We start from the raw sequence: 27,514 nt of genomic DNA, 5'->3' as shown, positions 1-27,514 counted from the left end.
TTATTCACGTATCTGAGCACCCGAACTGCCAAAGGACAAAGGTTGTGTGCAATAGGTGCTGGTAAATGGTATTTGTATAGATGGGCATTTGCTGGTCAGCATACACATGAAGAAGATTGGCTTTATTTCTCACATGTACACTGAGACATCAAAACATGTATAACTCTGGCTTCGGCTAGCGGCTTAATATAGGGGATGATAACCCCCCCCCCCCCCCCACCACCACCTCCGGCCAGGCCAAACTTAAGAAATCTTGTTTGGGTGGATGCTGCGTGATGTGTCCCCTGTTACAAATCAGTACCACGAAACAACAAACAGTACACAATATGCAATTAAACGATTGAGCTTTATAATTCATAATGTGACTATATGGTTAGTAAAGAAATCAAGAAAAAAAGGGCTCATTCTCATGAAGCAGTCTAATGCGCAAATGTTGGAGCTCACTGATAGGCCATTCATCCACCATCGACCTCCTCCGAGTGTCGCTGACCTTTGGACCCTCGTTCCAAGTTCATCCATTCGAGGTCTACCAACACTCTTCATTCGTGCCTTCTCTCCTCATCTCTCCCCAGAAAAAGTCCGCAAATTCCTGGCTCCCAGACACACAAGAAAGAACAACATCCCACTCATTGGCTAACATGCCCCGTTATCTCTAGTCATAACCCAAACATTGCTGCTACAGAGAAACCATTACCTTAGCAGTGGAACATTACAGAGAAGCCATTACGTGAGCAGTTAAACCTTACAGAGTGTTACATTTGCCTCAACAACCACACAGTCTGAGGATGTGTTGAGAGCAACCTGCAAGTGTCACCATGAGTCCCGCACCAACAGAGCATGCCCACAACTTATTAACCCCGACTAATCTGTATGTCTTTGGAATGTGGGAAAAACTGGATCACCCAAAGGATACCCATAAGGTCGTGGGGAGAACATACAAACACCTTGCAGACAGCAGCAGCAATGGAACCTTCACTGCTGGCACTATAAAGTGTTATGCTAAGTGCCATGATACCACGCCACCATAGTAAGCTATTTCAGTGGTGTATGAAAGTCCTCAGTATTGAGACCTTCATTCTTAGATTTCAACTGCATACCAAGGCCAGAGATCCGATGTTCAATTAATTTTTCTGCTCCCAGGTTAGACATAGACAGAGAGCTCCCGGTGGTCAGAGTAAAGACTAAAGAAATGACATAGAACAGAACAGCCTAGGCCCTCCATTTTCAAGCCCACCATGACACTTATTTATTCTAATTACATCTGCCTGTGTGTGGTCTATTTCCCTCCATTTCCTACCTGTATCTGCCTAAATGCTTTAAAGAGGTGTACCTAGACAACAGCAATACATGTCTCACATTCTACTACTGCCACAAAACAACAAATTTCATGACATATGTCAGCAATAAAAAACATGATTCTGATTCACCTCCTCCCCTGGCAGCCCATTCCAGGCACCTACCACTGTGTAAACTTGTTGTGTGAATCTCCTTTAAATTTTCCATCTTATCCCTAATCTATGCCCTTTGGTATTTGATATTTCCACCCCATTTATTGCTTACCTATGCCTCTCATAAGTTTATATACTATCAATTCTCCCCTCAGTTTTATCCACTCCGGAGAAAATAATCCAAGTTTCTCCAATCTCTTATAGTTAATATTCTTGAATCCAATCAACATCCCAATGAACCTCTCCTGCCCTCTCTCCAAAGCCTCCATATCCTTGCTGCAATGCAGTGACCAGACGGCACACCATACTCCAAATGTACCGAACCAGTTTTATATAGCTGCACTGTGATTTTTTATAATCAACACCCTAACAAATGAAGGCAAGCATGCTGAAGAACTTTCAAAAGAGCTCTCCCAACCTCTGCTAAAAACTACTGGCTCAGGGTGGTCTTGCCTCCCTGCCCCCTAACTCTGAACCACACACAGTGAGACACTGGTAAAGAGGGCATAGACCAGGGTTTCTCAGCTGGAGTTGCTAGGGGTTCTGCCAGAGATTGTGATTCTAAAAAATATACATCATTTTTTGAACTTCGGGCAATGCGTGCTGCTAGTGCTCGCAATGCTGGGCAGTGACCGAGCAGCCCTGCTGGCAATCTTGCTAGAGGTTTCTCAGCCCGGTATGGCAGTGCACAGTAGGACCGTGTTTATTTGGTTGAGTCTATTCTCAGTTTTTGATGCAAGACAGAGAAGGCCGTTGATAATTGGTGAGCATTTTATTGCGTGGGGGAGAACAGTAGGCTGATGAGGAACGTGAAGTCCGTCTTCTGAGCATTGAATGGACTTGAGCAACTTGGGCTATGTTGTCAGCCTTTCCCTCCTGAATCACCTCCCCCAAGTTCCTCCTATGTATCACTTGCAACACGCTGGAGGAACTCAGCAGGTCGGGCAGCATCCGTGGAAATGAAGAGTCCACATTTCAGGCAGGAACCCTTCGTCAGGACTGTAGGGGGAAGGGGCAGAGGCCCTATAAAGAAGGTGGGGGAAGGGTGGGAAGGAGAAGGCTGGTAGGTTCCAGGTGAAAAACCAGTAAGGGGAAAGATAAAGGGGTGGGGGAAGGGAGGCAGGGAGGTGATAGGCAGGAAAGGTGAAGAAAGAATAGGGGAAAACACAATGGGTAGTAGAAGGAGGCAGAACCAAGAGGGAGGTGGTAGGCAGCTGGGGGAGGGGGCAGAGTGACATAGGGATAGGGGAAAGGAGGGGGAGGGAATTACCGGAAGTTGGAGAATTCTATGTTCGTACCAAGGGGCTAGAGACCACCTAGACGGTATATGAGGTCAGCGGGTTTGACGGTGAGGTTGGGATTAGTGCGGAAAGAGTGAAGGGCAATGCGTTCAGATGGAGTGACGTTGGAACAGGAGAGAGGAGTGGTGAAGTTGAGACGGTTGATGTCTCGGCGACAGTTGGAGATAAAAAGATCGAGTGCAGGTAGAGGCCTGGGTGGGGTGTCCAGGAGGAGGAGGGTTGAAAACAGGAGAAGGGGTCCTCAGTAGGGGGAGGGGAATCCTTGCCAAAGAAGTAGGCTCGGAGACGTATCACTGACTTGACTTATGGGAGCAACAAACTCTACCGGTGTAGTAAAAAATTGGAGGGAAATTTTCATTCTAAAGAAGGAATTTTGACAGCTGATGGCTTGCCACTTTGATGTTGCTGTAAATGCTGCAAAAGGTGGATTGTGTAGGTTAGAAGTCAATTGTATTGTGAAGTTTTTATATATTTTTTGTGGTTTTCTCGTATAGTTATTTATTATGCTGAACTTTTTTATATTTGGTCCAATGCCTGACAGTACAATCTTCTGAGTCATTTCACTGCATTAGTGCAACAACAGACACAAAAAAACTCTGTCTTTACAATGAAAGCTACTTATCAATGGGTTTTACATGGACTAGTGATCCAAGTTGTCTTATTCCATTGCGCCTAGTCTGTGGCAAACGACTTACAAATACAGCAATGGCTCTAGAAAAATTCAGAAGACACTTAAACATAAATCACAACCATATGGGCATGTAAAAGTGCTGATTATCTTAAACAACTATTGGAATCTCAAAACAAACACAGTAAAGCTTTTGTTAATAAAGTCACATTCAGTAAAAGAATCAGGAAGCAAGTTATTTAGTAGCAGAACTTATACCCAGAAATCAATTTACAACCGAGCTTATCTTTAGAAAATTTAAATCCCATTTTGGCTTAAGCCAGTTATTTAACAGAAACTTATTATGGTTGCCTTATGAGTTTTTAAAATTTATGAAAGGGAAAAAAGAGATTAATTTCAAGAACTGTAATCTAAGCTTAACTACCTGTTTTTTTCCAAGAGAGGTTTGCTAAAAATTCATTCCCTACTCAAAGCAGCATTGACAGCTACCTTTGGATCAATATATCTACAATTTACTGATCACGCTAATGTATGTAGGGGTTCCCTGAGAACTAAAAATTATTTCAAAGGTTCCTCCAGGGCAAAAAGGTTGTGATAGGCTGGCAGAGACAATCTATATAGAATGAGAGTGTGAAGGAAAGCAGCATCAAAAGATGTATGCCCCAGACACTGAGAAATGGCTAGACTTTTTAGCACTGTTCCTTAATTCTGTCATCACCATCGCCATGGCCATAGGTCCTGGAGAAAAGATGTCTCTTCTGCCGAACAAGGGAAAAATCAGAAAAATCTGATGGCTCCCTTAAGCTCTGCTAGTCCTGTCCCACTGGCTTGGTCACTCTCAGTGAAGAGTACAGGATGACAGATTTAGCTCTTGGAGACTCAACATGGATTTTTAGAAACAAGAGAAAATCTGCAAATGCTGGAAATTCAAGCAACACACACAAAATGCTAGAGGAACTACTCCAGTGCTTCCCTACAGGGCCTGAATATTGGTCTTACACCAACTGTAAGCATCATCCTTGGTCACTTTATCCCACACCCTGCTTTTGCTGTCAAAGTTCTGAAGAAGCTTCTCAATTTCTTCTGGGACAAGACGACCACAGTTAGGTCTCTGCCACAGTTCTCAGTCTCCCAATTGAGGATAGTGTGCATCTGTAACCCAGACTGGTAACTCTCTGCCTGAGAACTCTTCAGAGATACCTCCCCATTGGTGTGCAATGGTGACATTACTTTCACCAAGGATGCTGACTTCAGCATGATATATAGCTCCCGTCAGCAAGTGTCTATTGCAGTCCTCTAAACAAGTTGCCTGTCATTTCTGGGTCATTTTAAGAATATGGGACATATTCATGCTACAGTATCTCCACTCCCTTGATACATACAGTATTTCTAGATTCTCTATGATGATTTCAGTTCAAACTTCAACACTATCATCCCTAAGCTTCTACAAGGAAAACTCTCTACATTTAACATACCAGGTCCAATCTGCAGGTGGATCACGAATTTTCTCTCTGACAGGAGGTAGTTTGTGAGATTAGGCAAACACACCTCCACATCCCGCTTACTCAACACCGGTGCAACCACAGGAGTACGTTCTCTCCAATTTCTCCCCTCACCAATTTTCTCTATACACCAATGACTATGTCTCCAGTGCTGTTGAACTGACAAGGTTTGCAGAACGCACCACTGTCATTGGAGGCGACAAATCCAAGTAAACAAGTTAGTGCCTTGGTGCAATCACAACAATTTAGAGCTGAATACCCTCAAAACCATGGAGGCACACATCAACTTCAGGAGAAACCTGTCTCCTCTCCACCCACTCATCATCAACAACTCTACAGCTAGCACCATTTCAAATTTTAGGTTCCTGGGCATTTTTATATCACAGGACCTCATTTGAGAGAACAATATCTCTTTCGGTAACAAAAAGGCTTGGCAGAGGATGTACTTCTTGTGGCATTTGGTAAAATCCCATCTTCCCCAGAACATACTGGTGCAATTCTACACTGCCATCTCAGAGAGCATCCTCACATAAGCTATTGGTGTCTGAATTGGAGCAGCATCCTCCCACAGTATACAAAAACTATCAGGTCAGCTGAAAACGTCATTGGTAATAGTCTACCATCACTGCAGGACTTGACAAAGACAAAGAAATGGTCATGATAAATTATTGCGGACACTACCCATCCACCAAACTGTCTTTTCCAAAAATTCCCTTCTTAGCCAGTACTGTAGGGGTATAAAAACAAGTACTTCAAGGCATCTGAAAAGTTTCTTTCCCCTGGCAGTTAATCTGATCAACCATTCTAGTTAGTCACTCAACCTCTATCTTATGCTTATGTGAGAATGCTATTCTTGGACTACAGTTCAGTATTCAACACCACAATTCCCTCCAGGCTTGACAAGAAGCTCAGAGACCTCAGTCTTCACCCTGCCTTGTGCAGATGGATTCTGGACTTCCTATCAGATTGTCAGCAGGTGGTAAGGGTAGGCTCCCTCACCTCTGCCCCTCTGACCCTCAACACAGGTGACCTTCAGGGTTGTGTCCTAAGCCCCCTCTTTTACTCTCTGTATACCTATGACCGTGTCGCCACCCACAGCTCCAATCTGTTTTGAAAATTGCTGACAATACTACAATTGATTGACCTAATCTCAAATAATAACAAGGCAGTGGTGTCAAGAAAACAGCCTCCCCCTCAATGTCAAGAACAAGTGTGCTGGTTGTGGGCTACAGGAGGAATGGAGACAGGCTAACCCCTATTGACATCAATGGATCTGGGGTTGAGAGGGTGAACAGCTTTAAGTTCCTCGGCTTACACATCACCAAAGATCTCACGTGGTCTGTACATACCGGCTGTGCGGTGAAAAAAGCACAACACCACCTCTTTCACCTCAAACAGTTGAAGAAGTTTGGTATTGTCCCCCAAATCTTAAGAACTTTCTACAGGGGCACAATTGAGGGCATCCTGACTGGCTGCATCACTGCCGAGTATGGGAACTGTACTTTCCTCAATCACAGGACTATGCAGAGAGTGGTGCAGACAGCAAATGTGAACTTCCCACTATTCACGACATTACAAAGAGAAGTGTGTAAAAAGGGCCTGAAGGATCACTGGGGACCCGAGTCACCCCAACCACAAACTGTTCCAGCTGCTACCATCCAGGAAACGGTACCGCGGCATAAAAGCTAGGACCAACAGGTTCCAGGCCAGCTTCTTCCACCAGGCCACGAGACTGATTAATTCATGCTGATACAATTGTATTTCAATGTTATATTGACTGTCCTGTTGTACATACTATTTATTATAAATTACTACAAATTTCACATTGCACATTTAGATGGAGATGTAATGTAAAGATTTTTACTCCTCATGTATGTAAAGGATGTAAAGTCAATTCAATTCAATCTATTACTTCAGTCACTGTAATGCATGAACACTTTAAAACACTTTTTTTGATACTGTTTACATTGTAAATACATGCTGGTATTTATGTATTTATTCACATTTTATTTCATATCCATAGTTTAACCTATAACTTTATTTTTTATGTAATACTTCAGTCTTATAATTGTTGAATGTTGTTGCTTTTGTTGCATGCTGTGCCAACACAACACAGCAATTTCCTACTACATACAAATGTATATGGCGAATGAAGTTGATCTGGCAATGGCTCTACTGGCTGGAAATGAGGGTGCTAGAGAGAGACTGGATGTTGGAGGAGCTAGCCATGAGACCAAGGCATGTAGCTGAAGCAGCTGGCAGGCCCGTCATTGTGAGTGACAAGAGGACATTTCACTTGGCCAGGATAGCTTCCCAGACTGGCATGGTATCCTAGGAGTTAACACTATTACAGTGCCAGTGACTGAGGTTCAATTCTGCTGCTGTTTGTAAGGAGTTTATAGTCATAGTCATACTTTATTGATCCCGGGGGAAACTGGTTTTCGTTACAGTTGCACCTTAAATAATAAATAGTAATAGAACCATAAGTAGTTAAATAGTAATATGTAAATTATGAAATAAGTCCAGGACCAGCCTATCGGCTCAGGGTGTCTGACCCTCCAAGGGAGGAGTTGTAAAGTTTGATGGCCACAGGCAGGAATGACTTCCTATGACTCTCTGTGTTGTATCTCGGAGGAATGAGTCTCTGGCTGAATGTACTCCTGTGCCCAGCCAGTACATTATGTAGTGGATGGGAGAAATTGTCCAAGATGGCATGCAACTTAGACCGCATCCTCTTTTCAGACACCACCGTGAGAGAGTCCAGTTCCATCCCCACAACATCACTGGCCTTACGAATGAGTTTGTTGATTCTGTTGGTGTCTGCTACCCTCAGCTCTTCCCGACACTGTGGGGATTTACTCCAGGTGCTCCGGATTCCTCCCACATTACAAAGTTGTATAGGATAGTAAGTTAATTGATCACATGGACGTAATTGGGTGTGAAGAGCCTGTATTATGCTGTATCTCTAAGTAAGATAAAGATGGAGTCCCCAAACTTCCCATCGAAAGTCCAATCCACATAACTTGAGCCATCTCTTGGAAATGCCCTCTGTAACTCTGCACAGCATGCAAAGGAATTTCCTATGTGAGCTGCTCCAATACCCTCCATGGTGGGTATTGTGGTCCATCGTGCCTTATTGTGACATGGGGACATTCTCACCAACTGAACACACAAACTACTACTTATCTCATGAGATCTTACCTGTATAACGTAGACCCCTAGCAACTTTGTGCTTGGCACTTTCATGCTCCTGAAGTAGCAGGCAGGATTGGTCCGCAGGCATTGGACAATAGCATTCATCAGATCCCCTAACAAAAGTGGGATCTGAGAATTCAGGTACGCCGCTCCACAGGCAAACTAGGAAAAGAAGAAGAAATAGATGCATCAGCAAAAAATTCCGAGTATGAATGTTTAGAGAGAAACCAGAGGATAGGAATTATACACCACAAAAGGAGATCATTCGGTCGGTCCATCGTACTTGTCCTGGAGAAATGATAAAACTCTGCAATTAACCCTGATCCCTTGTTAATTCTCAGCAGCCTTGAACTACTTTTTTCACACCAACTATTTATCCAACTACTATTAGAATGTTGTCATGGAATGTATTCACTGATGTGTCAAGCATTTGTGGAGTGGTGCAGGGGGAATCACCTGCTCCTGAATGTGGCCAAAACCAGGGAGATGGTGGCTGTTTTTAGCAGAAAGAGGACTGTGATAAATCCTGTATACATTCTGGGAGAACAGGTTGCAGTGGTGGTGGAGTACAAATACTTGGGTGTTCACCTCGTCAATAGACTTGACTGGAAAACCAACACCAAGGCTGTATACAAGAAGGGGATGAGCAGACTCTATTTTCTAAGGAAGCTGAGATCCTTCAATGTGTGCAGTAGGATGGTGGAGATCTTTTACCAGTCTTTTGTAGCGAGTTCAGTCTTCTTTGGTGCTTTATGTTGGGGAGCAGCATCGCTACATTATTATTGTGTATTTATTATTCTGTATGTCATTATTAGTTAAGTCTGCACACTGCTAAGTGTGTTTTTAAATTTTGCAGCTGGAATTTTCCACTCAGGATCAATAAAGTACTTATTATTATTATTTTTGTTCATATCAACCCCCAGCATAAAGGTAGTTTCCTCATGTTCCATTTGTCTTTTGTTAATTTTCTTAAATCTGCATTCCCAGCTCCCAGCAGCTGTAGGCTATGGAGATAGTTATAAAATAATTTACAAAACTACACTTTACCTGTAACCGTAACACTCTATTTATAATAGCACTCTACTTTTTTCTATTTTACTATTTCAATTGTATTATGTATGTGATGATCTGTCTAGATGGCATGGAAACAAGCTTTTCACTGTATCTCATCATATGCTACAATAATGAACTAGTTCAAACCCATCACAATTTCCAGATTCAGTTTTACTTATCACATATACATGGAAATATACAGAAAAATGCATTGTTTGCATTAACAACTGACCAGTAAGGACTACTGGGGGAAGCCCACAAATATCACTACACATTCTGACACCAACATAACATACCTGCAGTGTTCAGCAGAACAACACAGAACATAATAAGTAACAAAACAACAACAGCAAAACAAGCCCGTCATTCCCTCCCAACCACACACACCCACAGTCCACCAACTCCGAGACAGGCCTCTGGGCCTCTAGACTCAAGTCTCCAGGCTTTGACTTCTAGATTTCTGATACACTTTTGGGCATCAATATTTGCTATCAACCCCTGGACTGGCTAATGATGGGATCCTGAACACCAGGCTCAATTTTGAACACTTCTGTTTCACTTCCTCTCATCCTATTCTGGTCGTAAACAACTACAGTTCTTCCAGTCTCTCCACATAACTAAATCCCTCATACCTGAAGCATTTCAGTAAAGGTCCTGTTTCTCCTCCTAAAGGCCTCGGTGTCCTTTCTAATGTACAGTGTGCAGAATTGGACTTTCCCATCACAACACTTACAAAACATCTGTGCCCTTATCTGTGAATTATTAATCTTCAAGATAACCAATAGTTTTTGGTATTTTACACCTTCTTTCTAACGCCACAGTTCCAGTAAGGCTTTCCAACAAACTTCTCAGCTTGCTTTGCCACATAACACCATAAGACATAGGAGCAGAAGTTGGCCCATCCGGTCTGCTCCACCATTTCATCATGGCTGAACCATTTTTCCTCTCAACCCTATTCTCTTGCCTTCCCCCATAACCTTTCATGCACTGACTAATCAAGAACCTATCAACCATCGCCTTAAGTACACCTAGCTACTTGGCCTCCATTGCCACCTGTGGCAATGAATTCCACAGATTCACCAACCTCTGGCTAAAGAAACTCCTTCCCATCACTGTTCTAAATGGACGTCCCTCCATTCTGAGGCTGTGCATTCTGGTCCTAGACACATCCTCTAAAGGAAAAATCTTCTCCAAATTCACTCTTATCTAGGCCTTTCAACATTCTATAGGTTTCAATGAGATCCCACCTCTTTCTTCTAAATTCCAGTGAGTACAGACTCAGAGCCATCATACGATAACCCTTTCATTTGCAGAATCATTCTTGGAAACCTCCTCTGAACCCTCCTCAATGTCATTACATCATTTCTTAGAAAAGGGGCCCAAAATTGCTCGCAAAACTCCAAGTGAGGCCTCACCAGTGCCTTATCAAGTCTCAGCACTACATCCATGCTTTTATATTCTAGTCCTCTTGAAATGAATGCTACCATTGCATTTGCGTTCCTCACCACCAACTCAAGCTGCAAGTTAACCTTTAGGGAATCCTACTCAAGGGCTCCCAAGTCCCTTTGCACCTCAGAATGTTGATGCTTTTCCCCATTTAGAAAATACTGTACTCTATACTTTAATTCCTTCTACCAAATATTTTCGGGATACTTTATTCCATCGAGTGCTGTGACCACAGTAGAAGAGGCAGTAGTGTATATATGAAGAAGCAGCTACTAGCAGCCATGAAGTAGCCTTTGTTTGCCCAGCAGAAGCTCCATATTCTGGGATGAGCTGAGATGAAGATACCAAGGCTGCAGATCGGGTAAAAGGCGGCACAACAAGAAACAGGGATGTAAACCATATCTCCCATCTATCATTATGGGGAATGTAAGATAGCTGGCAAATAAAATGGAGGAACTAGCAATACGCATGAGGACACAGAACAAATACAGGGAATGCAGCATTATGTATTTCACTGAGACGTAACTACACCAGCAAACCCCGGATTTGCTACTGTGAATGGGCTTTCAACGCCACGAGCAGACAGATCTACAGTGTGGTGAGAGGAAGGGAGGTGGGCTTGCAGTGCTTGTGAACAACAGATGGTGTAATCCCTGTCACATTTTTGTGTAAGAATGAATCTGCAGTCTGGACATCGAATTGCTTGCTGTGAGTTTACGTCCATATTATCTACCGCGTGAGTTCAGCCCCGCCACATTGCTCGTTGTTTACATTCTGCCTTCCCAACGCAATACCGCTACTGTGTGAGACGTTATACACACTACCATCACAAGACTCCAGATTCAACATCCCAAAACATTCATTGCAGTATCAGGAGATTTCAATCATGTTTCCCTTTCAACTTTTGATCAGTTTGTCAAGTGCCATACAAAAGAAAATAAGACACTGCTTGCACAAAATAGAACATAGTATCCCTGTTCATTCACATGTCCTCACACATTTCCTTGTTAAAATTTATCTGCCACACCTGCTCATTGCAACACATTGTCTCTGTCTTTCTGAAATCTATTTATTACATAACCAACTGTTTACTACATATGAGGTCTGCCATCTGGAAATCTTGTGTGCAGAAAAGCATGTCAATAATATCCATCAAAACTACCAACCCCTTGAGCAGGAAGAATTCAGAAAATAAAGCAAGGGAAAGGAGGGTTTAAACATTTAGAACAAATGAATTTGAAGCTGGAGTAGGCCACTTGTCCCCTCAAACCTACTCTGCCAATTTATGCCACAAATAACCCAAAACGTCACAATGACTTTCTCTCCACAGGTGCTGCTCGAGCTGCTGATTGATTGCTGCTCCAGATTCCAGCATCTGCAGTCTCTTTTGTCACCATGAATGATACGATTGTTACCTGTAACCTTTCACTCTCTAGCTCATGAATTCAGCAGCATCAATGGAGAAGAGTGCAGTTGACCTTTTGGGCCAACGCTACCTAACCTGCTGAGTTCCTCTAGCATTTTGTATGTGTTGCTTGGATTTCCAGCATCTGCAGATTTTCTCGTTTGTGATTGGTTCTCCACATTAACTCTATCCAGGTCTTTCAATTTTTGGTAGCTTTTATCCTTCTGAACTCCATTAAGTACAGACCCAAAGACAACAAACACTTCTTGCACATCAAGCCCTTTATTTTATATGTGTGCTTTAGAATAAATGCGATTATTTTGTGTGTTGCTTAACGTGGAGAGGATGTTTTCATAATTAGGGGTGTCTAAAATTTCAGGACATAGCCTCAGAATAAAGGAATGTCTCTTTAGAACTGAGATGAGGAGGAATTCGTTCAGCCAGAGGGCGGTGAATCTGTGGAATTTGTTGCCATAGAGGTCTGTGGAGACTAATTAATTGAGTGCATTTAAGGGAAAGATAGATAGGTTATTGATTGGTTGGGAGTATTAACAGTTACATGGAGATGACAAGAAAAAAATCAATTATGATTGAATGGTGGAGCATGATTGTTGGGCTGAATGGCCTATACACCTTCTATACCTTATGGTCTTAACCACATGGACTGCAACTGCTGAATAAGGCTACCTTCTAACTGGGAGTGAACAGAAAATGTTGGCCTCCCAGTGATGCTGACATTCCAAAACAAATTTAGAACCAAAGTTCGGGCAATTGGGACCAGAGTATGAATGAGGTACCACACTGACCTCAATAGCCAGGTATTAAATGTCAGGCAGCATTGATGAAAGGGAAACCATCACTGAAGAGGAAATGGGCACAGAGGGATCTGGGCCAGAAAATCTTCAGATTACACTTAATCAGCAGGTGATAGAATACTTACAATAACAGCCCAAATCAGAGAGGAAAGTTCTGGGCGAAGGAACCTCCAAAATTCTCTCCAGTTGAACTCAGGACCTGGTGGCACAGGGTCTTTAACATGACAGCCATTATCTTCTTCACAGTAAGCTACAGTCCCATTCAGACTTAGTCCAAGAGTTATTAGGCCAGGTGTGCCCACCAGCAGGAAGGCACTCCGAATCCTCAGTGAGCCCCGCATGTAGTTGCCTGCCTGCAGCCTGACACCATTTTGCATCAGGTTCAACACCCGAAGAAACAAGCTGGTCTCTAAGCTTTTCCCACTTCGAGGGTATCTCCAGAACTGCTGGCTCCTGCTCAGAGAGAGCCTGTAGGAAGATTGAAATCACATATTCATAAAACTCATTTAAAGCAATTCAATTAAGATTCTGCAAATTAAAGAAATTGCTACTGCTGGGAAATTGGAAATAAAGTACAAACATTCAGCAGGTCAGACAGCAGCTGTAGAAAAAAAAGAACAGAGTTAATATTTCACAGTAGCGTGGCGGTTAGCATAATGCTATTACAGTGCCAACAATCAGCGGAATTCAATTCCCGTTGCCGTCCATAGGGAGTTTCTCCCTGTGACTCCGGGGTTTCCGAGTTTAAGATGGCGCTACCAAAACTGTGTAACATTTTACTGGTAAATCATAAGAAAAGAGATTTGACTAAAAATATCATTTATAATATCATTTCTGAAGCAAATTATGGTGAACTATTGCCACAGACTGTGAGAAGGCAGGCGGAGGCAAGGCTGCTTTGGGGAGATCAGCCGTGCTGGGCATTTTGAGGAGCAATGTGTTTGAGCTGGTGTTGCAGATGGAGTTTGTATTGCTGTCGGAGATGGAGTGAACAATTTGGAGAGGAGTCGATGCAGGAGAGTTTCAATGCCCATTCACCTAATCCAGGAGCAAGGTTGGATAGCTCCAAGTGCCAAACTGATTTAGTGAGATTGAGAATGGCTTTGGGGTGGGCAGCCTGGGTGCATTGTGGCACTGATATCCAAGTCCTAGAACGTGGCACTACCCAGTGCTTGGGCAATTTAAATGTCAGCCCAGATAGACTGGAAGCCTGAGTGCTGGGTACAGAGGCTGATTTAATTTGCTTTCCTGCGAATGTTTATTCCTTTCTCCACAGCGCCAAGCCTGTGAACTGATCCAGCTGCTGTGCGCTTCTGCCCCGCTTGTGTGATGAACTGGGGACCAAGGCTTGTGCCTACTCCACCTGCACTAAGAGCAGGTCTGGGACTCAGTCTGCTTCGGAATGCTGTTGGCTTGCTTCTATTGTTTGCAAGACATGAGTGTGTATTTTTCCCTCTCTCTTTCTCTGTGCAGTGCTTTTTAGCCTTCTTTTAAAAAATTGGGTTATTCAGGTTTCTTGCTTTGCAACTGCCTGTAAGCAGACAAATTTTAAGGTATATAATTTATACATTCTTTGAGAATAAATGGACTTTGAATCTTTGAACCTTTGACTGTGTGGGTTTCCTTCAGGTGCTCCAGTTTCTTTCCACATTCCAAAGACATATGGGTTAGTGAGGGGTAGTAAGCTGTAGGCATGCTATGTCAGGACTGGAAGCATGGTGACACTTACAGGCTGTCTGCCCCCAGTGCATATTTGGACTGTGTTGGCCGTTGATGCAAATAATGCATTTCTATGTATGTCTTGATGTACATGTGACAAATAAAGCTAATCTTCAAAAGTGGTTCACAGCCTCACCTTCTCTCCAAATCCCCATTCATATAATAGACCCCCTTCTGATTAATAAGGTGATTAAAAAGTCATATGGATGAGTTGTGTATATGAGTCATCTTTATAATCAATACCTCAGCCTTTATCAGCTGAGGTATCAATTATAAGCATGATGCTACCACTGTACACAACAGCATTTCAACATTTGCTTCAGTTCTGTACATCTGAAGTCAGAGTCAAAGGTTTATAATCCAGGACGCCATACCTCCGTCTGCAATTGGCTGCTTGACTTCTTTAACAGGAAACCAGTCAGTACGGATTGATAATAACATCTCCTCCTCACTGACAATCAACACAAGTGAACCTTCAGGATTGTGCAGTTGGCCCATTGCTCTACTCTCTCTACATTCATGACTGTGTGCCTCAGCACAGATCAAACACCATCTATAAATTTGCTGACAACACCACTGTTGACAGCAAAATTACAGATGGTAACAGAGAGGTGTACAGAGGAGCAATAGATCAACTGGTTGAGTGGTTTCACAACAACTGTAAACTCAGCATTAACAAGACCAAGGAATTGATTGTGGGCTTCAGGAAGGGGAAGTTGGGAGAACATACATCAGTTGTCACTGAGGACTCAACAGTGGAAAGGATGAGCAGCTTAAAGTTCCTGGTGGCAACATCTCAGTAAATCTATCTAGGCCCAATGAATTGATGCAATCACAAAGAAGGCACTGCAGCAGCTCTACGGGAGGAGGAGAAGGAAGAGGAGGAGGAGAAAATGGCGGCATGACGCAGCGTGCGTGGCCTCTCCAGTGATGAATATCTGTAATCTGTCAAGTAGGAGGCCGTGCATAATTCTGATTTGATGGAGGCAGACGTGAGAGCACGGAGGAACATCTGGTGAAACTTCTGAAATACCTGCTTCGCTGCCGCTGCTACTGTGTGATCCAAAATCTCCGGAGGGGAAGGCCCTGAATCCTCGGCTTTGCCTGTTGCTTAGCGGCCAGAGCCGGGGGTCGAAGCGCTCGGCAGAGGTGGTGTCAGTGCTCAGTGTCAGTGGGCTGGTCAGAGGCTCGAAGTTTTCGGACGGACTCAGAGTCGGACTGCAGTCGGGTGCTTCCAGGGTGCTGCATCGGCAAGTTTGCAGCGCTGGAAGCTCATAGCAGGGAAAGTTTCTTCCTTCTACCGTTTGCGTGAGATGTTGGGGCTATTGGGACTTTGAAACTTTTTTTTAACCGTGCCCATGGTCTGCTCTTATCAAATTATGGTATTGCTTTGCACTGTTGTAACTATATGTTATAATTATGTGGTTTTTGTCAGTTTTGGTCTTGGTCAGTCTTGTGTTTCTGTGATATCATACTGGAGGAACATTGCATCATTTTTTAATGCATGCATTTCTAAATGACAATAAATGAGGACTGAGTGTCCTCATAATCTACTCATTATGGGTTTGAGGAGATTTGGAAAGTCAACACAGACTTTTGCAATCTTCTAAAGATGTATAGTGGAGGATTGAAAGAGACAGTAGATGCTGTCAGCTCGAACACAGGCACAACCCTCTCCACCATTGAGGACTGTTTCAAAAGGTGATGCCTCATGAAGCCACCATTCATCATTAAAGACCATCACCATCCAGCACATGCCCTCTTCTTGTTACTATAATTGAGAAATGAAGACCCACACTCTGTGTGTTAGGAATAGATTCTTCCTCTTTGCCATCAGATTTCTGAATGGTCCATGGACTGATGACACTAATTTGTTATTTGTCTTTCGCACCTTTTTTTGTAACAGCAATTTTTATGTTTTGCACTATATGGTTGCCGCAAAACAACAAATGCCATTACATATGTCAGTGATAACAAACCTGATTCTGATGTCAAGTCGATTATCATATGCATGAGTGCATGTATGAAAAGGTGTGATGACAAATTTTCTTGGAGCAGCATCACAGGCACACATATAAGCAGCATTCACAAGAAAAACATAAATTATACACAATTTTTACAAGAAAATAACCAAGACAAAAAAGCAAAAATGAAGTTAATTTTTAGTGCAACATTCTCATAGTGGTCATAGTGTTGCTAATATGTTGTGATTAGGGATGTGTGGTTCAAGGACTGAATGGTTGAAGGGAATCAGCTGCTCTTGAGTAACACTCAAGTCACTGAGTTAAGTTCTTGAGTCACTGGCTGTCCACTTCACCTTGAAACACCTGAGCAACAGCAATATCAGCTCAGCCTTCAACACCACCGGTAATAATTAACAAGCTTCGAAATCTGAGCCTCCATACCTCCCTCTCACTTTCTCATAGGGTGACAAGAGTCAGCGTGGAACGAAAATAATATCTCCTCAATGACAATCAACATAGGTGCACCTCAGGGGTGTGTGTTTAGCCCACTCACTGTTCTACTCTCTCTACTCATGACCATGTTTCCAGGTGCTATAAATACCATTTATAAATTTGCCAATCAGACAACCGTAATTGGCAGAATCTCAGATGATGAGGAGGAAGCATATAGGATTGAGATAGATCGGTTAGTTGAGTGGTGTCAGAACAATAACTTTGCACTCAATGTCAGTAATATCAAGGAAATGATTTTGGACTTCAAGAAGGGGAAGTGGGGGGAACACACACACCAATCTTCATTGAGAAGTTAGCAGCTCAATCATAACCACTAGCCTCCCTACCATTGAGGAAATCTTCGAAAGGCAGCATCCATCATTACGGAACCTCAACACCATTACTACTATGAGGGAAGACGTGCAGGAGCTTGAAAACACACACTCAATGTTTTAGGAACAGCTTCTTGCCCTCCACCATCAGATTTCTGATCAGTCCATGATCTCTTGAGCACTACCTCACTATTTTGCTTTCTTTTTGTTCTTAGTTTTTTATAATTATTGTAACTTACAGCGATTTTTAAAATATATTGCACATACTGCAGCATCAAAACAACAAACTTCATTACCTATGTCAGTGAACATAAACCCGATTCTGGTTCTGGAAATGCTGGAGGCAGTATCTCTAGAGGGAACTGAAGAGTTGGCATTTTGGTTGAGACCCTTCATCAGGATTGGAATGGAAGGGAACGTAAACCAGAATAAAAAAAAAAGTCAGGGGAGGGGAGAGCACAAGCTGGCAAGAAATTGGTGAGTTCAGATGAGAGGGGAAGGAAGCTAGGAGATGGAAGAGGTAGAGTACTGAAGATGGAATCTGATCCGAACAATCTGATTTTATGTGTGTTGCTCAAGGTTTTCAGCACCTGCAGAATTCCTTGTGTCAGCTGTTCCTGAACCTGGTAGTGTGAGACTTTAGGAGTCTCTGTACCTCCTTCCTCGTGGAAGTGTGAAAAGACAGTTCCGGGTCAACATATTAGAATTATATGTGAAGCAAGACGTTCAAGAGATAAAGAGCCAGAAAGCCATGATCTTTGTCAGGACATCCTCCAAGATATGGAAATTGGACTTCTGTCCTCCAGCTTCATTTGTTTTGGACTGTTCAGATTCCCTGGTCCTCTCGCTGATGATTCTGTCAATCTACTTGACGGCAGACGATCACATAATTTGTCACCACAGCGATCTATTTGGAGATCAGATTATTATTGGCTCAGCACTGGGGTCTGAAGCTAATGTCCCTTTTCAGTCAGAGCAAAGGGCAAGCGTATCTGTTACAAAGTGTGCTAGGCGTTGTAGTTCCTATCATTATTGCTCCTGCTTATACCTTACACTTCCTACGAAACGCGAACTACAAATCCTAGCATACTTGGGGAAGCAAGCGCCCGGCTTTCTCCTACCTTCCGCTGCCAACGGAAAATCTCCCCCCAGTTCGGGTCCAGATGCGCACAGAGTGGATGGGGAAACAACCCCTGATCGTATAACCGTTTCTTAAACACAAGTGAAACATGGCAAACAAAATGAAAAGAACCGGGGATCGACTCTCAGAACTGCTCTTCGTATCGTTACCCCAGCAACGCGGGCAGCGCCATCTTTGATCCCATCCACAATTCATAGCGTAGATTATTTTTGTGCTTTATTTATTATTTTTATATAAGGGTTATTTATATTTAATTCTCTTTTACGTATTTTGTGCGGGCGAGGGCAAGAACGGGCAGTGTGCTTTGTTGTAAATAATTTTGGCGCTTATGAGGTCACCGACAGGGTCAGAGGTCCATCTATGTGATGTCACTGGTAAGAGCTGTCATTTGTCTTTGGTGTTGTGAAAGAGGGAGCTTCAGGGGGTGAGAAGGGAGGTGTGAAAACAGGGACAGATTAAACGAGGGGAAGCCGAAGGAAAATTAAAAGGGAGAAAAGGGTAGGTGTAAATTTACAAGTGGTGCAGGGGAGGGGAGAGGAGGAATTGTACAGGGTGGGGTGTGCGAAGAGAGGGGACACCGGCAGGGAAAGGCAAGGTTTAGGAGTTGAAAAACAAAACGAGGTTGAAAAGAGAGGGAGGATCGTTAAAGGGGTGTTAAATAGAAAGGGTCAGATACCACGCGGAGGGGGTGGGGCGCAGAGTGTAAACTGGGAAAGGAAGATAATTGAAAGCAGAGAAATAGTCGGGGAGGGGGAGTTTTCTTATGAAAAGCTAACAAATTACTGATTAAGCAGGGAAAATAATTAGGAGATGATATAGTTGAAAAAGTGGAATAGAGATGGACAAAAACCAACATGGAATGTAATTGAGGGAAGATCAAATGAGGGGAGCAAACAGAAAGGTCATTGGAAACATTAGACAAACAATCCAAGCGAGACAAAGGAAGGTAGAGAGAGAGAGATACACAGGAGCAACCAACAGAGCAAAGACTGTAACAAGAAGCAACTAACTTATAGGAAAAGGGCAAATAATAATGATGTCCAGCGAGTGCTGACACAACAGGAAAGTAGAACGTACTGGTGGGGAGGAGAGAGCAAAGAGCAGCCGGGGCATACACAGGAAAACAAACACCACAGTACAGATTAGGGTGAGAGGACAAAGCATAAGAAGTGTAGGTTAAACACCAGGCAGATATAAACAGACTGCAAGAGGAATATAAATAGAGTGCAAGAACAGAGTCAACAGAACATAGAAACTGCAAGAGGAGTGCGCACACGAGGTGCCTCAGCAAGTACGGTGACACAGCAAAAAGTCACCAGAAACCGCTCGACTACCGCAAACACCAAGAGCAAGACTTTTTCTACACTTATGTGCTGTTGCTAAGCTGTCAAGGAGAATAGACGTGCATACAAATCAAGAGGAAACTGAGTGAAACAAAAAGGCAGGGACTGCCGAAAAAGAGTGCAGTGACACTCAGCACTAAACTGCCAGATGTCGCCAGTATCTCCGGTTGTTAGTATGGGACTTAAACAAGAAGAAAGCAGGCAAAGTATCTCTACTGCTCGCCAGTAGGCCAGTGGCAGAGGCAGAGCGCAGGAGGCTGGAGATGAACGGCAGATGTTGCAGTTAGGTAACGTACTACAAATTGAGGCAAACGAGACTGCTGGCTCCACTGACTGCTTTAACTAACACGTTTCTTAACAAAGCGAAGGCTATTTACTGGACGGGATATCCGAACTCTGATTGGACGGTGGGAGATCTCATCCGTAGAATGATTACAGGTAAGAAAGCTATGTGTCTTGTGTTGTGGATTTGTGAGACACCCAGTTATTAGTAGAGAAGCAGCTGATGCAATGTGGTCTTGGAGCTGTAATGCACTCCAGCATTTCGACATGGACACTTAATGAACAAAATAGGCAGCCTAAGTTGGTCTGCTTGCCTTTGATGATGGTATGTATGTTAGACTTCCTAGAGATCCTGCCCTCCTGCGGTACGTGATATGTTTATCAATCGGTGAATTGGGGTATCAGGCCTACTCTTGTCAGACGATCTTATCTTGGAAACTAATCCCTTTTGTTTCAATGTCCCTGTCCCGACCTAGTAAGGAAACATTCAGGGTTCCTACTCCTGGCTGCATTGGAAGTATGATGCATGAGGCAAGGAGGGGATGTAGACAGTGGTAGCCTGTGTTCATCCATGTGTTGAATTGGAGGAGGAAGGAGGGGAGGTGTTGGTGCTGGGGGGAGCATTGGGTGCCCTGGCACCTAGACTGGTGTGCTGAGGGGGTTGTGAACAAAGGGCAATTGTCAAACCTACTGAAGAACTGGTTTAACTCATTAGACCATTCATGGCTGCACTCTGAGACTCTACAGCCAGGCTGATTGAAGCCAGTTATGTTCTTCATGCTTCTTCACACCTCCCATGTGCTACTCTGCCCAAGCTTGTTCTCCAGCTCTCTCCTGTATTCCTCATTAGCCATTTCGATCTTCTCCTTTAGTTCCCTCTGCACATGTTTCAATTCCCTGTCTCCTGATCTAAAGGCTCCCTTTTTGTGGTTCAGAAAAGCCTTTAGATCACTGGTGACCCATGGCTTGTTGTTAGGGAAGCAGCGAACAGGCCTTGAAGATATTACAGATGATGTAGCCAGTGGCACAATCATTACATCTGTTAATGTCCTCCCCATATTGTTCACAAAGCACATTCCAGTCAGTAACCGCAAAGCAACCCTTCTAGGCTTTGATGGCCTCTGGAGACTACTTCTTTACTATCTTGGTGGTAACTAGCTGTTGCTGTACTTTGGGCTTATACAAGGGCATGAGGTGAACCAGGTTGTGATCTGATCTTCCAGGTGAGAGGAGAGCTATGGAGCTGTATGCATCTTGAACATTTGCGTACAAGAGATCCAGTGTTATCAACTGCTAGCATCCTGATCTTCGCCCCCCCCCAACCCCTGACTTTCCACCAACCCCCCCAGTCATCTTGGATCGCCTTCACTACTGAGCAGGTGAGAAGGGCTCTGGGGAAACTCAGCCATGATAAAGCATTGGGACCGGATGGTGTGAACCCCAAGGTCCTGTAGGAGTGTGCTGAGTAGTTGTGAGGAGTTCTCCAGCGCATTTTCAGTCTGAGTCTCAGTCTGGAAAGGGTCCCGACTGTGGGGGGCGGCGGGGGGAAGACATCTGTAGTCCCAGTACCCAAGAATGGCTGACTGAAAACCTTGGATGAATACTGTTCAGTGGTCCTGACCTCGTACATCATGATGACCCTAAAGAGACTGGTCCTGACTCACCTCCGATCCCTGGTCAGAACAGCACTCAATCTCCTATCGTTTGCCTACCAGGAGTACATTGGAGTCGATGATGCTGTCATCTACCTGCTGAACAGAGCCTACTCCCATTTGGATCAGCAGGGTAGTACTGTGAGAATCATGTTTTTTGATTTTATTGCCTTCAATACCATACAGCCCTCATTACTGTGGGGAAAGCTCTGGTCGATGCAGGTTGGCACTTCCATTGTACTCTATAATGGACTGGCAGACCACAGTTTCTGTGGCTTCAGAGCTGTGCATCAGGCATGCCTATAAGCAGCACTGGGACCCCACAGGGTACTGTATTGGCTCCCTTACTGTTTGCCCTGTATACCTTGGGTTTTAGATACGACACTGAGTCATGTCATTTGCAGAAATTCTCTGATGACTCAGCAAATGTTGGGTGCATAAAGGGATGACGACGGGATGAAAACAGGGCCCTGGTGGAGGGCTCTGTCAAATGGTGCAAGCTGAATCATCTCGAACTCAACATCAGTAAGACAAAGAGATGGTGATGGCAGCCTGCACTGCTCCCTGTTACTATTAGTTGTGAAGATGTGGATGTGGTGAGGACCTACAAGTATCTGGGGGTGTACCTGGATGACAGATTTGAGTGGAACACCAACACAGAGGTTGTATACAAGAAGGACCAGAGTCACCTCTGCTTCCTGAGGAGACTGTGGTCCTTTGGAGAAGGCAGGCCTCTCATTCACATGTTCTACCAGTCTGTTGTTGCCAGTACAATCTTCTATGTGGTGGTGTGTTGGGGCAATGCCACACGGGTGATGCCAGCAGGTTCAGTAAACTGATTAGCAAGGCTGGCTCTGCTATAGGAATAAAACTGGACACATTGGAGCCTGTGGTAGAACAAAGGACCCTCTGGCAATTCCGGAATTTTTTTTCCACCCTCTGCATGCCACCTTGGTTGAACAGGGGAGCACTTTTAGTAATAGACTAAGACAACTGTGCAAAGAATGCTGTATGAGGTCATTCTTACCCATTCAACTCTATAATGAGTCAACCTGTAGCCGGGGAAGTGATGACCCCTCCTGTTAGAATGTTTGGGGTAACTTTTTTTTAAATTCTTTCTTACTTCTCTTCTAATATTTGTATATTAGGCACTCGTAATGCAACAGTGACGCTGTAATTTCCTTTGGGATCAATAAAGTATCTATCTATCTGTCTAATGGCAATCACATTTGCATAGCTCAGTCATGGGAAATGGTTATTTGTGTCTGCTCTATGCCAGAGTATCACTCCCTGCACTTGTATTGCAGGTGATTGATGCCAGTTTGAGTTTTAATTCTCTGCTTAGTGTCATTTCTCTACAAGTTTCTATTATGGAGTATGCGGAATCTAATGGAAGGGTAAGACATGGTCAGGAAGACTGGATTCCAAAGTCACTGCTCCATTAACTAGGGATGATAACAGCCCTGGTCAATTGACCCCTCAGTTCAAGGTGGACTGGAAATGAAAATGTAAAACAAACTGCAGATATTGGACCCATGATGTTGTGCCCACCTTTTAACATTCTCCAAGATCAATCCAACCCTTCCCTCCCACATCGTCCTAAGAATCATCCATCTGCCTAAGAATCTCTAAAACATACCCAAATGTATCTTCCTTTACCATAACCCGGACAGCAATTTCCACACACTTGCTGTAAAAATGAAAAAATAAATCTTCCTCTGTCACACACCTATACTTTCCTCCAATCAACTTAATATTATGCCCTCTTGTATTATTTATTTCCACCTTGGGAAAAGTTTGTTGGCTGTCCACTCTATCTAAGCCTTTTATCATCTTATACACCTCAATCAAGTTATCTTTCATCCTGTCAATAAAGACAATGTTGGAAACACTCGGTAAATCAGGCAATATCTGTGGGAAGTGCAGCAGCTAGTGTATCAGGTCTGGGACCCTTCGTAGATAGAGTGGCTTGCTGCAAGGATCCTGAGTGTTCATCTGGTGGGACAACTCCCCTCCTAATCACCTAGTCTTACATTGGAGTCTGGTGTCACCTTAAGATGGAACAAGTCAGGATTGAGATACAAGGCTAAGAGATTGAATCAGTGGCTGAAGTCTGTCTACAATTTGAGTTGTTTTTTTCTTGATATGTGCCTTTCACAAGTGCATCATCTGTCATGTTAAGGTTTCTAAAACAAGTTCAAAAATAATATTCATTTGATGTTTGTAAATGAGGATCACATAAAAGTAACAGAAAAAGTTTGAACAAGTTAGGACTTTATTCCCTAGAGACAGGGAGTTTTGATGGAGGTATACTAAATTATGAGGAGCATAGATAGGGTAAATGCAAACAGGCTTTTTCTACTGAGATTGGGTGAAACTAGAACTAGAGGTCATAGGTTAAGGTGAAACATTAAGGGGAGCCTGAGGAGGACCTTGTTCATTCATCGGGTAGTGTGAGTGTGGATACAGTTTGATTGCAACATTTAATAGAAGTTTGGATAAGTACATGGACAGAAGGGGTATGATGGGCTATAATATGGGTGTGGGCCGATAGGTGTAGGTATAATAACAGTTCACCATTGACTAGATGGGCTAGAGGGCATGTTTCTGTGCTGTAGTACTCTGACTTTCTGACTCTAAAAGAAGGGATTCCCTCTGGTAGCCATTTGGATGGCATAGGTGCCTATCAAATATTGAAGGTTCAGGGCCACCTGAATTCCTTCAAAGTATGTGTGGCTGTGCAATGGCAAAGGCTTTGGTGTCACACGTGTGTCACCCCAGAGAGTGGTTCATGTTGTTAAAGAAGAGGAACTCGCGTAAGTAAGATTACAACAGGCAAGCAGGCACTGTAAAGCAAACAGACTGAGGCAGTATTATGGTGATAACACATTTCAAGCGGATGGCTTCCTTTATCTGGCCAATGCACACATCTGTAGGTTTTAAAATTCCAATGCAAATGTTTGTCTCTTTGAACATCTTTATTTAAACACATAACACTACAGGGGCTTGTTCTCTCCTGTCCAGAATTACATGGAAATCACAGGTCAGAAACAGCTATTCAATCCCATTATTTTATCCAGGTGCTTTTACGCCAAGTGATTCATTCTGAGTTCCCATGATCTTTTAAATCTCCTTTCCTTCAGCTACCAGACTTACCTCTTCGTTAATTTTTGCGTATAATTCAGTATTTCGCCATTTCAAGTTTTACCACTATCTTAAATCTTTTTTAAAAATTGCATCTTTGTTCTTGGCTCTTGGAGACTTACATCGACAATTTAAACAATTCAATGTAATCACTTCACAATCTTTCTTGTTCAGCTGTTATGATCCTGAATCTTTAAATAATATTTTTTGGCAGTATTTCCCCACGCTAGATGGTGTCTCGATAAATCTGTTCTTCTCCATCTTTATTGTCAAAATCAGAATCAGATTAATTATCACTGTCATATGATGTAAAGTTTGTTTTGCAACTTTAAAAACCTAAAAATCTATAAATTACAAAAATAAAGAAATAATGAGGCAGTGTTCATTGGTGTATGGAGCATTCAGAAATCTGATGGCACAGAGGAAGAAACTGTTGCTGGATTATTGAGTGTCGGCCTCTGTACATCCACCCTAATGGTGATACCCAGAAGAGGGCATACCCACCACCCCCCCAATGGTGAAGGACCTTGATGATGGATGCCACCTGAGCCCTCAAGTTTTACACAGATTCTCTATGGGATTGCCACACTCCCCTTTATCCCTCTCTATCAACCCTGTATTTATCTGGCTTTTCTTCCAAATGTCCTGAACAATTTAAGCGGTTACTTTAACAGCCCACCCCCCCACCCGCAAGCCAGACCCCTGCACCATTTTTCAAAACAAAGCATTCAATTTCACATCCACTTACATTTATTTAACTGAAGGTTAACAAGGTAGAACATACAAGGTTAATGGTAAGGCACTGAGGAGTGCAGTGGAATAGATGGATCTGGGAATACAGATACAAAATTCCCTAAAAGTGTCGTCACAGGTAGATAGGGTCGTAAAGAGAGCATTTGGTACATTGGCCTTTATAAATCAAAGTATTGAGTATAAGAGCTGGAATGTTATGATGAGGTTGTGTAAGGCATTGGTGAGGCTGAATCTGGAGTATTGTGTTCAGTTTTGGTCACCAAATTACAGGAAGGATATAAATAAGGTTGAAAGAGTACAGAGAAGGTTTACAAGGTTGTTGCCGGGACTTGAGAAACTCTGTTACAGAGGAAGGTTGAATAGGTTAGGACTTTATTTCCTGGAGCGTAGAAGAATGAGGGGAGATTTGATAGAGGTATATAAAATTATGATGGGTATAGATAGAGTGAATGCAAGCAGGCTTTTTCCACTGAGGCAAGGGGAGAAAAAAACCAGAGGACATGGGTTAAGGGTGGGGGGGGGGGAAGTTTAAAGGGAACATTAGGTGGGGCTTCTTCACACAGAGAGTGGTGGGAGTATGGAATGAGCTGCCAGACGAGGTGGTAAATGCAGGTCCTTTTTTAACATTTAAGAATAAATTGGACAAATACATGGATGGGAGGTGTATGGAGGGATATGGTCCATGTGCAGGTCAGTGGGACTAGGCAGAAAATGGTTCGGCACAGCCAAGAAGGGCCAAAAAGCCTGTTTCTGTGCTGTAGTTTCTATGGTTCTATTCTTATTGTTCATTCCACATCTCGTCCCCATCACTTTGTCTCTTGAATCCTAATGCAGCGTTTTGACCTGAAATGTCAACAATTCCTTTCCTTGCAGATGCCGTTCAACCTGCTGAGTTCCTCCAGCAGATTGTTTGTTGCTCTAGATTCCAGCATCTGCAAAATTGTATGCATCTTCCTTGTTACATATAATTGTTGGTGTGAACCGGGCTCATGGTTCTGGGGAAATACAGAATGCTGATGTATCAGAAGAGGGACTCATTTGCTCTCTTTCCTCTTTCCCATTTGGACATCATGTTGATAAACTGCAGTGAATTATAGTGGCTCCCATTCTGTGGTATACAGGGAGCATAAACACAAATTGTTAAGTAAGAAACCAGCCATTTGGCCTGACTGCTGGCAATTATGCTCCCTTCTAGCTTATTCACGTTGTTCCTTATCCTGCTGTATCATCTTAACCTTCCACCCCTTCCTCTCTTCTGTCTGTGAACTGAACAACACACAAAACACCGGAGGAACTCTGCAGGCCAGGCAGCATCTATGGGGGGAAAAAAAAAAGTTTCGGCCTGAAACGTCAACTGTACTTTTTTCCATAGATGCTGCCTGGCCTGCTGAGTTCCTCCGGCATTTTGTGTGTGTTGCTCAGATTTCCAGCATCTGCAGATTTTCTCTTTCTCTTGATCTGAACAGCCTTGTGTAAGTGGAGTCTTGCTTTACCTTACTGTTTAAAGTCCCTGTGAAGTAATGCTGGCAAGGTGAGGTCACATTCATGAGCAGGTTTTTCTCTTAAGATTGTGGAGTACTTTATGGCCAAGTAATAACATTTCAAGCATGCTTGCTGTTACATGAGAGAACAACCAATTCAGGCAGTAAAATCCTACAACAAGCTATCAAGCTCGCGGGGACTTGTGTCCTGATTCTGCATCATGTATGGGATTGTGTTCATGCAAAGTTTCATGGTGACTAATTCAGCCTGAACAAAAAATATCTTGTGGATATGAAGAAGGAATCTTATAAATGAGTCATAGAATTGTAAAGCATAGAAACCAGGCCACTCTGCTAACTGTGTTGATACTAGCCCCTTTTCTCATCTACACTAATACCATTTGTTCTGTATCTTCCT

At 43.2% G+C, this 27,514-nt stretch overlaps 2 protein-coding genes across 4 annotated transcripts in view; one reads left to right on the top strand and one right to left on the bottom strand.

Moving 5' to 3' along the window:
* The window catches only part of LOC140197196 (mitochondrial potassium channel ATP-binding subunit-like), a 68,123-nt gene extending 49,482 nt beyond the window's left edge, over positions 1–18,641 (bottom strand). Inside the window, exons 1-3 of the mRNA XM_072257122.1 lie at positions 18,422–18,641; positions 12,919–13,261; positions 8,081–8,236 (exon numbers count right to left, since the gene is read on the bottom strand). Coding sequence (XP_072113223.1) covers positions 8,081–8,236; positions 12,919–13,261; positions 18,422–18,636 — 714 coding nt within the window. The 5' untranslated portion in view covers positions 18,637–18,641. The remainder of the gene's footprint in view (positions 1–8,080; positions 8,237–12,918; positions 13,262–18,421) is intronic.
* A 180-nt stretch (positions 18,642–18,821) lies between these two features.
* atg9b (autophagy related 9B) overlaps positions 18,822–27,514 on the top strand; it is a 72,835-nt gene continuing 64,142 nt past the window's right edge. Inside the window, exons 1-2 of one of the 3 annotated variants that reach the window (XM_072257096.1) lie at positions 18,824–20,222; positions 21,290–21,445. The gene's annotated coding sequence lies outside the window, so the exon portion shown is untranslated. Of the gene's footprint in view, positions 20,223–21,289; positions 21,446–27,514 lie in introns of all 3 variants that reach the window. The other 2 variants (XM_072257113.1, XM_072257089.1) reach the window with 2 other exon arrangements.

Source organism: Mobula birostris, chromosome 1 (genome assembly GCF_030028105.1).
Source record: "Mobula birostris isolate sMobBir1 chromosome 1, sMobBir1.hap1, whole genome shotgun sequence".
In the NCBI taxonomy this organism is placed as follows: domain Eukaryota; kingdom Metazoa; phylum Chordata; class Chondrichthyes; order Myliobatiformes; family Myliobatidae; genus Mobula; species Mobula birostris.
Note: the sequence above shows the minus strand (reverse complement) of the source record. Positions and strands in the feature narration are given on the sequence as shown.